Raw genomic sequence first — 14,860 nt, forward strand, 5'->3', positions numbered from 1 at the left:
AAAGGTCAAAAATCCAGAAAACTATGGTTCTGATGGAAGGATGGACAGACAGGATGAGAGAGAGAGAGAGAGAGAGAGAGAGAGAGAGAGAGAGAGTTCAAATCAAGTCAAATCCATTTGTTAGCATTATATGTCAAATGCATTTGTTAGAATCATATATGTGCAAGTTTTTTATTGGAAATAAATTACTAAAAGATAATATAAATTTTTGTGCAAATAATGTTTTTATGAAAGGATACATATTGCAAGGTTTTGAATTTGAATTTAATGTAGTGTCTCGTAAGTAGTAAGTTTGCTGAATACAACATTTCTAGATATACAAATGTAATGAGTATAATTTTGGATGATGCAACAGATGGGAAACTTCAATAAACTATTTGAATGGAGAGGCAAAATACAGATATTAAAGCCCTATAGTTCACACACTGGGTCTTACTGCAGTGGCGTAAGTAGGTTTGAAATATTTGTAAGCAGCCCCCCCCCCCCCCCCCCCGAAGCTGAGGACATTTTTCGTAATATGTAATAAAAATTTAACGAAAATATTTGTAAGCACGTGCATACAGTACTACTGTGTAGCTACGCCACTATACTGCATAAGAAAGCTTTTATTCTTGTAATCCTATTCAACTTTTTCTTTATCCTTCAGATGAGTAAAGTACCTGGACAGAACATGAATATATAATATTCAATCTTACTTTACAATGACGTATTCGTGAACCAGACTGGTTTTAACTTTACTTCATAAATAAATGTATAATTCTGATTCCCCTACGTGATTGTTGTTTGCTTCGATTTTGTCAAAAGGTGTGTGTGTATATATATATATATATATATATATATATATATATATATATATATAGTGGCGGATTTAAGGGGAGAGCACAATATATATATTTATTATATAGTTGATAAATAGTCTAATATAAAATCTGCGTAAAATCTAGAGAATGTTAGCGTTCAATATCCTGAGAATTTATTGAACGCTAACTTTACATTGCGTAAATTGTATGCGCCCGAAACATTCCGAGTATGAGCGTTCAATATTGACGTTACCGTAACGACATAAACTAGCAAAAATGGCAGACGACGGTCCTCCGAATTTGACAGAGCCGGTATTTGATATTTACTTAAGCATTATGTTTTACTGTACATAAATTATGATGTCCCCATATACAAAATCAGTTTGCTTCATGCATTAATGACGGGTTAAATATTGAACAGTTAAGAAATGCATGCTGTTATTGCACACTGGCAATATTGATGAATTCTCGTCTATTTTGGAGTAGTTTGAGTGAAAATGGATATAACTAAACAACCAAATACTTTACCTATATAATAAAAGGGTTATTGAACTTATATAGGTGAATATTGGCACTCGTTGGCTGTCAAAATGCACTCGCAAGCTCGTGCATTTTCACAGCCAACTCGTGCCAATATTCACCGATATAAGTTCAATAACCCTATATTATATATATATATATATATATATATATATAGTGGCGGATTTAAGGGGGAGCACAGCCCCCCCCCCCCTTAAATTTTCAAATTTAAGGTCAATCGTGGTATCTTGTTTCGAAAAATGCACTAAACGATAAAAGAAGCAATAATTTCTTCCATTCCCGGAGAAATGAATGACAAAATCTTTTGATTTCTTGAATTACTTTATTGGGAGAACTTAATTTTTTCGAAAAACCCTTAAAATTTGCTTCATTTTATTAATTTCACCTTATAAAAAATGATAGAAAATAGTACAAATGACTTAATAGGAGACATATTTCAAGCCCTATAAAATCTGTAAAATCCAGGAGATTCTGGGGGCTTCGCCTCAAGGCGACCCCAGCCCCCCTGCCTCATAAAATGACACCCCCCGTAACTGCAATTCCTGGATCCGCCCCTGCTTATTGGGTACCATTGTTTGATAATTATAAATCAATCAAAGTTTCAAGAACCTTTAAATTTTCATTACTTTTATTTTTACAAAAGTTTCTCATTATTCTTGAAAAATTACGTATGACATATAAGTTTTACGAAATAACGCGATTTTTAATTTCTTTTCTTTTTAACTTGCGAAATTCACAGGTGCTTGTGGACATTTAAAAATACAAGAAGGGGGGTACCGGAAGTCCTGTCCACAAGCACCTGTGGCGAAATTGAGGTCTGTAGTGATTTTGTTTTGGGGTGGGTGGGTGGGTGGATTTTCGGTATTTCTGGTCGGACTCGGAGTCCTCTGAGCCTGCACGTGTTTTTCTCCCTCTTACCCGCGAACTCTAGGCAAGCGGACGGGGATTTTATTGCGCAGCACTGTAGTCATTGTATTTGTTAACCCCTTGTAAGTTGTTCTGTGTATTTGTTAATATATCTGTTTATAAGTGTTTTTCCGGTGTTCTTCGTGTGTAGGAAATCACTTTATTGGCGTCGCCGGTAGGATATTTTGCCCACCTGCGCCGCGGATCATAGCGGGGGCCGCGTGGTCGCAGGTGGGAGCCATTTTGAAATGTTAGAATTTCTTAGTTAATTTTATTAGTTTACATGGTTAAATGTAATTATTGTGCCTTGTCTTGTATTATTCTGGTTTGTGGCTAGGCAGTAATTCTGATGGCCTGGTATTCTGGTCAGGTGAGTCCGTAAGGGATACAAGACGAAGATGGTCTATCATGTCAGATACGGGACTGGTACGATCCGCGTAGCGGCGAGTGATCAGTCCCGTATCTGACACAATAGACCATCGGAGTCTTGTATCTTACTTAAAACATTGTTCTATCTAAAAACAAATGCATTTAAAGGCAAAAAACCCACGTACAAATATACATTGGTATAGACAGATGTATTTACACCTTTCGTTTCTGATTTGTTTTTATACGCCCGTCTTAAGACGGGACGTATTATGGTATGGTGTTCATGTCTGTCCGTCCATCTGTTAGCTTTTTCGTGTCCGACCCGTAACTTAAATACTACAAGGCCTAGAATCATCAAACTTTGTCTGTAGATACATCTTGGGTAGAAGGTGTGTCGCACATTAAAACCAGGTCACTGTGACTTTTCATTAAGAAGATATGGCCATATATGGCAAAAACTTGTCCAGCTCATAACTTGGAAACTATTAGACCTAGAATCACCAAAATTGGTCAACTAATGCATCTTAGGTAGAAGGTGTGTTGCATCCTACTTTAAGGTCACTATGACATTTAATTAAGGTGATATAAAAAAAAAAATGTTTTAATGGGTACAATCTATACCGTTAACAATATGTTACGGGCGTATCATGTGCCGTGGCAGTGCACTTCATTAATATTTGATATATTAGGAATTCATAAACTTTAATGGCACACAAGGTCAACTGTTGTCTTTTATTCACAAAAGACTGTTAGCTCATCATTTCAATTGTCATAATACGATACTCCTCAAAACAGGGTTTTGTTCTTCGTGGAAAGCGATTCGAATGCTTCTATTGTCTGAAGACTGTACTCAACAAAACTGGTTTTCTTTTTTGGGTGAATGAGGCTACGTAAAGGGTGTTCGGAAAGAATCTTTTAGAAAAAACAAAACATTGGTTTCCCACATTCCTTTCTGGGAACCCAGATATGATACTGACACGTAGGCCTATAACTGGTATAAAAACAGAAGCCACAGTCCTCTTTTTGAATTTAGTCTGGGTGCCTCGAAGAAATGGATTCAGATGATTGAAAAGTACATGAGTTTGCGGTAAGATTATTAATTATTTCTACAGATTCTCCTAAATATATTAACAATTTTTTTGCACATTATTTATTTTGCTTGTTTCATTTTTGTTGTATACAATTTTTTTTAATCATTTGTAGCCCCAGAAGTGGAAAATGCAATGCATTTTATCTCAGATCAAAAATCGCTCCTACGGGGAATGTATGGTACAACGTCCCAGTCGGGGTACATGAACTGCAATAGATTGTGGCCAAAATGTTAAAGAGGCAGGATTACAAATCTCTCTTCGGGCTACTGCCGCTACACGCCTATATGCTGCGGGTGTTGACGAGCAACTTAGAGCGGAAAAAACTGGTTACAGGTCATCTGTGATTCGCAACTACAAACGCACCTCCGAGGAACAATTACAGAGTGTAAGTGATTTAATTCACCGTCCAGTTTACCCGCCGGAGCCGAAGAAAGTGAAGCTCAATGAAAGTGTTTCCTATGGATCAGAAAAAGAAATAAACATCACTGCCGGGGATGTAACAGTGAATTGGTGATTTTAATGTGCATGTGTTTAAATGAATGATTGTGACATGGATTTATAACTGTGATGCCTAAACGATTTCATATACGGTAAAATCGGATTATACATGAAACACTCATTTCGTATAATTTACTGGAATATTTCACGCCTTGAATATTGTATTTGATGTATAATAAATATGTTTTCTCGCACAACGAAGAGTGGTCTTTGTTCCTGGTTTTTACTGTCAGTCCAGTATTTCTCATAATATGGGCCTGCTCTTAATAATACTGGACTATGTTCAGTACAGTATGAAAAATAAAGTACTGTCATGACAAAGAACTGACGTCACAACAATGTATTAAGAGATGGATAGGTGACGGGGGGCATCCCGGGGGATAAGGTAGTCGGGCAGGAAAGCTTGGCGGGTACCCAAGTAAGGGATGCGGGGTGGCAGGGGTATTCCGGGGGTGATGTTACGCGGGGCGTGACGGGCACCCAAGGATGGAATGCGGGGCCACATGGGGGACTTGAAAAGGACCAAAATTACCAGCTAGATAGAATGGGTTCTGTTGTATCTTCAGGGACTGGGTCAGATAATCTGTCACAGGCACTGGAAGGGCGGCTTCTAATGCTAGAGACCCAGTTGGCACAGTTGACTAACAATGTTAGTAACATGATCAGTCAGGCAATGTCTAGGAGAAACAGTAGGGGTGGCGACAGTTCCATAGTAGTGACTCAGCAGTTAGCGGGGTGTCCTGGGAATGTAGGTAACTCTTCCCCAGGGGTGATTTGGGAGTTTCATCGTTAAATCCAGGTTGGGATACCTTGTCCGTAGGTCAAGTAGGGGGATGTGTTTGTTGCTCGTGGCTTCGCGAGTTTCCATTGGTCGTGGGGTGATGGCTATGCATCCCAGGTTCAACTGACGGTGAACCAGGGGCAACCCAGGTTTGGTCATCGCAAGGGGGTACGAAAGAAAGTTAATGAGTTATGACAGGGGTGTGAACTCCTCCATGTACACAGTACCCCGAAATGCGGGGAAGGGTAGATTAGGCTGCCGTAACCCAGCCGTTCTTGGGCAGGGTTATTTCCTTGTGGTGTTTCCGGATCTGCTGACGTGGAATATGTGATGTCCTCTGGTGTGATGTGCCGTGTCCGATGTCCAAGATGATGCCTGTCCTGTGACGTTTTTATGTGGAAAGTTTGTGACCGTATGTGACTCTGTGATGTGACTTTCCTGTTACTGGATTTTCTGTGATGCGTTGTGTGACCGTGACTTTCTGTGTTGTGAACTTTTTGGACTGCTAAATTGCTATGATTTTATAGAGTAAAGTTTATCACACTGTAAATCATAGGTGGAATTCATTCATTTATTTGTAGGTTGTATGTATCTAATGTAAGCTACAGTGTTGCAGGTTTAATTTATCGGAATTGGGACATTCCTCCTCAAAACGGGGGAGTGTAGTGATTTTGGGGGGGTGGATTTTTGGTATTTCTGGTCGGACTCGGAGTCCTCTGAGCCTGCACGTGTTTTTCTCCCTTTTACCCGCGAACTCTAGGCAAGCGGACGGGGATTTTATTGCGCAGCACTGTAGTCATTGTATTTGTTAACCCCTTGTAAGTTGTTCTGTGTATTTGTTAATATATCTGTTTATAAGTGTTTTTCCGGTGTTCTTCGTGTGTAGGAAATCACTTTAGCTCCATGATTTGTATTTGTTTTTTCCCCTTTTAAATGATCGTGATAGGTTTCGTAATTTATTGAGTATCTTTATCTATTGAATTTCGAACTCTTATCTAGTATCTTCATGAGTCTTTCTATTGAAAATTTTTCTATCTATTTTTACATACAGTAAAAACCCAGTGGTTATATTCAGACAAGAAACTTTCATATCCGGTTAGCGAAAAGGAAACTAGGAATTTGAACAACAACTTGGGCTGATTTTCAGTAAGTATAAGGACATCGTTCATGTATTTATAAATTTCATGACAACATCCATCTTGTTTGGTGCCAGATGAATGGAAATTAATAATAGATATATTGAAAATCCAACAGGGTGTTGCTAAAACGCCGAACTGAAAACGGAGTGGAATCTGACACTTGGCTTGCGAAGATGTATTTTAGCCTGCAAATTATCTTTATGCATGTATTAATTAATACCAATGCACATTAATTCATATCACGATATACGACACAGTCAGAGCCCTGTTGGCATTCATCTGTGAATAAAATTTCAATGGCAGCCCAGGTGGGACTTTTTTCATCAAAATCGGTTTTGTGTGCGCAAGATTGAATTCTGTCTCAACAAAATCATTTTTAGGTCACCTGAATTCATTCAGGTGACCTATTGCTATCTGTTTTTGTCCGTCGTCGTTCGTCGTGCGACGTGCGTCGTGCGTTAACATTTGAACATTTTCAGCTTCTTCTCTGAAACCCCTGAACCAATTTCAACCAATTTTGGCATATAGCATCTGTGGGTGGAGGGGAACAAAAATTGTGAAATTCGTGGTCCCTACCCCCCTGGGGTCTGAGGGGTGGGGCAAAAACCATCAAAATGAGTGTAATTTTAAAATATCTTCTTCTTTACTCCTGGACATCAAGAAGCCAAACTGTGGGCATAATTATAATGAGCGTTGAGTCCTCTACCAAAATTGTGAAATTCATGGCCCCTGGGGCAGGGGTTCTTATGTTAGGGTGGGGCTCTATTGGTCATATAGTGAAAGTGTAGAAATTCTTTGAAAATCTTCTTCTCTGTCTCTGGGTATTAAGTAGACAAACTAATAGCATGGTAATGATGAGCAAGGATGCCTCTTTATACCCCCTGCAACAAGTTGTGGGGGGGGGGGGGTATACTGGAATCGGGTTGTCCGTCTGTCCGTCCGTCCGTCTGTAGACGCAATGGTTTCCGGGCTCTAAAGCATTATCCTTTCCACCTACCGTCACCATATCATATATATGGACTACCCATGGGATGAAGATGTTCCCTATCGATTTTGGGGTCAAAAGGTCAAAGGTTAAGCACACTGGACATCGAAGTAGCAATATGGTTTCCGGGCTCTAAAGTGTTATCCTTTCCACCTACAGTCACCATATCATACATATGGACTACCCATAGGATGAAAATGTTCCCTATCGATTTTGGGGTCAAAAGGTCAAAGGTCAAACACACTGGACATCGAAGTGGCAATATGGTTTCCGGGCTCTAAAGTGTTATCCTTTCCACCTACAGTCACCATATCATACATATGGACTACCCATAGGATGAAAATGTTCCCTATCGATTTTGGGGTCAAAAGGTCAAAGGTCACGCGCACTGGACATTGAAGTAGCAATATGGTTTCCGGGCTCTAAAGCGTTATCCTTTCCACCTACAGTCACCATATCATACATATGGACTACCAATGGGATGAAGATGTTCCCTATCGATTTTGGGGTCAAAAGGTCAAAGGTCATGCGCACTGGACATCGAAGTAGCAACACTCAGAAAAGAGGTAGTTTATACCTATTACCAACACCCTTTGGGAGATTGGGGTAAGCGGGGGGTATTCTTAGTGAGCATTGCTCACAGTACCTCTTGTTAAAAATTGTGAAATTCATGGCCCCTGGATCAGGGGTTCTGTTGCTAGGGTGGGGCTCTATAAGTCATATAGTGAAAATGCATTATTTCTTTGAAAATCTTCTTCTCTGTCCTTGGGTATTAAGTAGACAAACCAATAGCTTGGTTATGATGAGTAAGGATGCCTCTTTCAAAATTGTGAAATTCATGGCCCCTGGGTCAGGGGTTCTGGTATTAGGGTTGGGCCCTATTGATCATATAGTGAAAATGCATTTTATTTCTTTGAAAATCTTCTCCTCTGCTGCTGGATATTAAGTAGACAAACTAATAGTATGATAATGATGATCAAGGATGCTTCTTTCAAAACTGAAATTTATGGCCCCTGGGTCAGGGGTTCTGGTGCAAAGGCGGGGCTGACCACATAGCTATTCAATGTTTCTTCCATCCAAAAGTAAAATTCTTATATTTAAACACAAACCTAATTCAAACATTGGAAGGTTGTTACATGATACTCAGGTGACCTATAAGGCCCCTGGGCCTCTTGTTGTCTTACAAAAATGTGTTATGCATAATTATTTCATAATTACTTCATTTTTGTATTGACCAAAAAAGTTATCTTTCAGTGGACAAAATTCAATTTTGTCTTGACAAAATTCAATTTTTGTCAATTAGGCATGCAAATATAAACTTATTTGCATACAAAATTAACTTTTCTTATCTAATTTGCAAAGGATAAGAGAAGTCAATTTTGTGAGACAAAATTCGTACGTACAATGTTGATTTCGAGACACCAAATAAAAGTCTAGTGATTTTATACTCTAGATCTGCCATTTTAATGAAAACACTAAATACCCGAAATGTCTAAAACTTTAAAGAAGGGGAAAATGGGTAATAATATCTAAATGAAATAGAATAAACAAAAATTAAAAAAGCCAAAAAATAATGTTCAATTTCCTTCTCTAGGTGCAATATCACAATAATAATGTTTTGATCAGTTTTAGGGTATTTGAGATTTTAAGTCTATCGGGTATTTAGTGCGTTCATTAAAATTGCGATCTTGTCAACAGTTGATGCTGCTGAGGAAAAATGAATTTTGTCATGACAAAATTGATTTTTGTCCACTGAAAGATAATTTCATATAACAATATTTATTTTTGACATTGCGTAATTGAAGTTATCATTTATAAAACATAGTTTTGCAAGACAAAGGTGACTTTGTTATGACAGAATTCAATTTCTTCTAAAACATTCAATTTTGTCTCATAAATCTGACTGTTGTCAGAATGTTTCTCTGTTTTGTTTGGAAATTAGTTTACAAAATCAAAATTAAACTAAGTTTGCTTACAAAATCAACTCATGATACAAAATTGAATTTTATCTACCAAAATGAATTTTGTCATGCCAACAGTGACATTTGTCCATTGAAAGATTATTTTGTATAAGAAAATTTATCTTTGTGATTTGTTATAAACCTGAACTAATTTTTGTCTAACAAAATTGGATTTCTTGTACAAAATCACAAGAGTCTCATTTGGCGCCTGTAGCACGCAAATATTAACAAATGTCTGTAGTCCGTTAGTAGATTGGATCGGCTTTTAGGTTACATGAGTAACTCAAGTGACATATTCTCGTTGGTCTTCGTCCGTCGTTGTACCTCGTGTGTTGTCCATTAACAATTTCACATTTTAACTTCTTTAAAACTACATCGCCAATTGTTACCATTTTTAGTGTGAAGCTTCTTTAGGGTAAGATAAAGGTAAAATGTGAAAAATTATGATTTAAGCTCCTCCAAGACCTCATGGGTAGGGTCAAAACTGCAAAAAATGCCAAAATTTCAAAAATCTTCTTCTCTACTCCCAAACATGTGAGGGAGAAACCAAATGCATGATTATGATCTCCATGAAGCCTTCTACTAAAATGCGAGATTCATGGCCCCCGTGTCAGGGATTCAGGCTCTAGGGTGGGGCCATTATGACCATGTGGTGAACATGTATCAAATCTTTAAAAATCTTCTTCTTTGCTCTCATATATAATTATATATTTGAGAAAAACTAAATGCATGATTATGATGTCCATGAAGCTCTCTACCTAAATTGTGAAATTCATGACTCCTGGTCTAGGGGATCATGCTCTAGGGCAAGGCCAACATGACCATCTAGTGAACATATATTTAATCTTAGGAAATCTTCTCTACTCCCATATAGACTCAGTATTTCGAGAAAAAACTAAATGCATGAATATGATCTCTACCTGAAGTGCGATATTCAAGGCTCCTGGACCAGGTATTCGGGCCCTTGGACAGGGCCAACAAGCCCACATCATGAAAATGGTATTTAAAATCAAAGTACTGAAAGCACTGATAGGAGTTGATTTTATGTAGGTTTGCACCAGATGCTTCTGGGATTAAGAATTATTTTTGAATTTTTTTTAATTTGAAAATTCTCCTCAAACGTAATAAACTTATGCATAAGATATATGTTGTGTCTCTATAACAACCAAAGGGCAATTATTTATGGTTACATATATGTATTCACATTGGTAAGTTATATCTTGTCTGGATTGATTGATGTAATATTGTTTAAGAATAGTTCACTCACTATAGACGTCACCCTTCTCTAGAACCACAGGGCCAATTTCAACCAAACATGGCCAAAAGCATTCTTGAGTAAAGGGCTTTCAAGTTTGTTCAAATGAAGGGTCATGTCCCTTTCAAAGGGGGTACATCTGTATAATCACAAAAATAGGGTGGGGTCATTTAAAAATCTTCTTTTCAAGAACCACTCGGTCAGAAAAGCTGAAATTTACACGAAAGCTTTCTGACATAGTACAAATTTAAGTTTGTAAAAATCATGGCCCCCGGGGGTATGATGGGGCCACAATAGGGGATCAAAGTTTTACATACAAATATATGGGGAAATCTTTTAAAATCTTCTCAAAAACTACTGAGCCAGGAAAGTGGAAATTTACATCAAAGCTTCCTAACATATTGCAGATTCAAGTTTCGAAATATCATGGCCCCCGGGGGTAGGATTGGACCAGAAGGGGGGTCAAATTTTTACATAGAAATATATAGGGAAAATCTTTAAAAATCATCTCAATAATTACTGGGCCAAGAAAGTGGAAATCTACATGCAAGCTTCCTAACATAGTGCAAATTGAAGTTTGTTAAATTCATGGTCCCCGAGGATAGGATGGGGCGGCAATAGGGCATAGGCGTAGCTTGAGTTCGAATATTACCGAGGCAGGGGGTCAACATTTTAACAACGTAAAACGTGTTGTTGTTTTTTTACAGAGGCAGCTGCCTCGGTTGCCTCAATGGAAGCTACGCCACTGTAGGGGATCAAAGTTTTACATACAAATATATAAGGAAAATCATTAAAAGTCTTCTGAAAAATCATTGGACCAGAAAAGTTTACATTCACATGAAAGCTTCCTGACATAATCCAGATTCAATTTTGAAAAAATCATGGCCCGCGGGAGTAGGTTGGATTCACAATAGTGATTAAAGTTTTACATGCGAATATATAGAAGAAATCTTTAAATATGAGCCAAGGTGACTCAGGTGAGCGATGTGGCCCATGCCTCTTGTTTAAATGGTATTTCGGGCGTTTCTCTGATAAAACTTTAGAATGGTTTCATTTAAATGGAATACACAAATTTCAGATAGAAACCGTATTTTAAAATGTCATATCACCGATTATAATAGATGAACAAGGTAGGTAATACGACATTTTGACAAAAATTGCACTTCGCTGAAAAACCCTTTCGTAAGAGCAACAATAATGCACCTCCCAACTGAAAAAAAAAACCCACCGGTAATTCTAAATCTACTGATGATTCTTGGATTAAATGCATCGCTATTTGGTGCGCAATTATTTCTTCACGCTGTTCAATTGCATCGTCTTAACCTCGCCACCAATAACGAACGGAAGGTTCTGAGATGCTGACATATTTATGTCCCAGCCCACTATATTTAGAAGAAGAAAAAAAAAAACCCAGAGGCGAGGTATTCTTTAACTTTTTTCGTGTAGCTAATTGTTGATGGTATTTGCAGTTGGAAGAAAAAATTCAATTTGGATTTTAAGATGTGACTTTATAGTTAAACTTAAAGTAAATGATGCATACAGCTATATGGCTTTATCATCTTATCATTCAACATGATGAACAGAATATCAAGAAATTCATTTTTTATTCCCTCTTCTAAATTGAAGAAATTTGACTAAAACATAATGGGTTCGACTTTTTGTGTAAATAATGAAGATTACGTGAATCAACAGAGAAGCGCATTACAGAATGTGAGTACCCGGTATGATTAATTCTACACAAGGAGTGCTTTAAAAGTCTAACTGAATATTAATCGATTATAACGGAAAGTTATTTCAACATTAGGAATCTAAAATGCAATAAAATCATTTAATCTAACTATTTAGTAAAGGAAAACTTGAATACTATTTCATTCATTACATGCACTGATTGTTACACACGAGGTACACGTGCTCTATCTGTCAATCAGCCGACACTCGCTGCTTAAGATTGGTTGATTGGGGTTTTACTTCGTTTTGGCAATATTTCAGCCATTTTATGGAGGTTAAATAATTGAAATATATTTGGTTGTGAGATTTGAGTTTCCCTAACGGCCTCCAGTGACCCTACTCTTTTTCGAAAATCAGAGAAACGATCTTTTGCATGCCAAGGAGGCTCGAACCTTAGTACGGGTCCTGTCCGACGGTTATAAAAATTAGAAATACAGGTCATTTCGTGTATATCAACATTTGTAATATCAAAGTATTCAACCTTTTCTGTAAAAATCGCATTCTTGTAAATACTATATAATATAACTGTATAATGATTGTCAATATTTGTAAAACTTTTTTGCATTGATTGCACATTACCAAAACGAATATTATGTATGATTAATGGACAATCACAAGATATACATTCAGGCTGAAGTTCTCTGTTTAGTAGGTTAGAATGAGTCAAATGCGTATTCTTAAAAATAATCACTTCGTCTTGGGGTTTTATTACGATGTTACACGGTTTATCTACTTTGTAATAAATAGAATAAAGTTTAATTGTGTCACAGAAATCCCAATAGGTTTGCCATAGGAAATTTGAATATAGTTTTATGAAATATTTTTAAATCAGTGTAGGGAATTTAAAGTGTGCAATATCATCTTGAAGTGCATTTTTCACTGACCTCGGGGAAATGTGTATTTTTAAAAACCCGGAAATTCTATGGCGTGCAGTTTGATTTTCAAACTTTTTATGACAAATTTTCTTGAAAACACACAACTATTTTTTTTTTTTTTAAATCTATATTTGATTTCATTTACAACAGAAAGTTTGAACTGCATGACTGGAAGTTTGCACACTAAAATAATCAAAATGAATTTACGGTCGATCTCATAAACATATTTCTTGGTTTTATCAATAATGTGAAACATGAATACAGCCACTCTAACATTGATGCACGTTATTTTTGGTTCTCTTTAAATTGTATTTAACACAAATCAGCATGTTCAGTCGACGTGAAGTACTACTTTTTGTTAGGATTTTAATACAGTGATTATGAAGGGCACACACGGGTATTGGTATTATGCGGAACGACACAGAACCATTCGTTTTCATTTGGAAAAAAAAAAAGACTCCCTCCTCACAGTTTTGATAATAATTATTGTAATAGTGATAAATTACAATCTGTCAATGCAGGGTCAGGGGTTATTTTAGAAGTATGTATTCGTAAATAGAACAGAACATGGCTACATTCGAAACACATTTCCATGAAATATTGTAGAAGGGATGTTTTCATTTATAGATAAAAAGTCTTAATTTTGTATACATGTACTTCAACTTCACAACGTTCCATTCTCTTTCGCCAAAATACTAGTATCTACATGGACATCGGTACGTTACGTTATAAAATTTCTTTTAAATGCTAATAAACAGTCTTGTGTCCTACAGGTAAAGAGATCGTTTTTTAAAAAAAAAAAAATTTTCATTGTAAAACTGTTTGTGTTAATTGTCTGTTACCAATACACTGATGATAAATTAGATGTGAAAAACAAAACTTTGCGATATCAAGAAATGCAAAATGACGATAGTGTGTATTATTGAATCATGATACATGTAAATTAAAAGGGGACCTCCGTGGCCGAATGGTTAGAGCATCGTGCTCAAAATCACACGGTCTCTCACCTCTGTCGGCGCGAGTTCGAATCCCATTCGCGCCGGTAAGTGAGAAAGTTTCCCAGTTTACTTTCGGAAGGTCGATGGTCTCTTCCCAGGTACATTGTATCTGGGTTCTCTCTTCCACCAATAAAATTTGGGCGCCACCAGATAACTGATAACATCCATCAATCAATGTAAATTAAAAACCTTTCAAAACAAGGCACCTGGTGTTTATTGTTTAAAATTCCTGCACTCTTTAGAAAAGTTGGTATTATCCAAGTTAAATAATTCTGTGTTGACATTGGACGGGTTGGATATTCCTGTTTATGCTCAACCTCTTATTTTACTGTTAAAAGAGTATCTGTATATTTCAATTTCCCTTTGTTTCGTTCCATTCTGCTTATATAATTAATACTACATGTAATATCGACCAGTATTTCATGGTTCCTAGCAAAGCGCGACAACTCTATTTTACTAGTTGGATCCGAAGTACAAAAAGAAAGATTCAAGTTTAAAAATCAAATGTTATAATAATTAAACTAATTAGAGTCCTCTATCATCTTAATCACCACCCTTCTTAGTACCCTACGATTCTCTCCACAAAATATCAACAGCCATAATTTTCTCTCTCGGATTTCCTTCTACTAAAACTGCAGTTTTTAACTAAATAGGTAAATAAAGTTTATTCCGTTTATTTTCAAAATAATAACAAATATTCTTTTTTATTCGAATAGTTATTCTATTCAAATTGAGCTTCATCCTCAATGCTGGGGGTATTGCCGAGTCCTAAGTTATCGTGTTTAAACCAGGGTTTAGATATAATGCTTGCTGAACACTATAACTCCTTTCCAAATTTAATTCGTTTTCTACTTCTTCAATTAGAGCCTGGTTTCATACACAGAATTTTGAAAACCATGTCGTCAGCCGGAGCAAGACCAAAAACAAACAGTAA

At 36.8% G+C, this 14,860-nt stretch overlaps 1 protein-coding gene and 1 long non-coding RNA gene across 8 annotated transcripts in view; one reads left to right on the forward strand and one right to left on the reverse strand.

Annotated features, from left to right (window-relative positions):
* LOC130051998 (uncharacterized) overlaps window positions 1-14,860 on the reverse strand; it is an 89,453-nt gene that overhangs the window by 51,742 nt on the left and 22,851 nt on the right. The window lies entirely within an intron of this gene.
* Window positions 1-14,860, forward strand: part of LOC125679013 (uncharacterized) — a 29,757-nt gene that overhangs the window by 12,419 nt on the left and 2,478 nt on the right. For 5 of the 6 annotated variants that reach the window (XM_056155651.1, XM_048917878.2, XM_048917879.2 and 2 more), the window contains 2 exons: window positions 6,037-6,131; window positions 14,791-14,856. In XM_056155651.1, the coding sequence (XP_056011626.1) occupies window positions 14,823-14,856 (34 nt within the window). In that variant the 5' untranslated portion in view covers window positions 6,037-6,131; window positions 14,791-14,822. Of the gene's footprint in view, window positions 1-2,045; window positions 5,804-6,036; window positions 6,132-14,790; window positions 14,857-14,860 lie in introns of those variants that run through there. The other variant, XM_048917875.2, reaches the window with a different exon arrangement.

This window comes from Ostrea edulis, chromosome 2 (assembly GCF_947568905.1).
Source record: "Ostrea edulis chromosome 2, xbOstEdul1.1, whole genome shotgun sequence".
Classification (NCBI taxonomy): domain Eukaryota; kingdom Metazoa; phylum Mollusca; class Bivalvia; order Ostreida; family Ostreidae; genus Ostrea; species Ostrea edulis.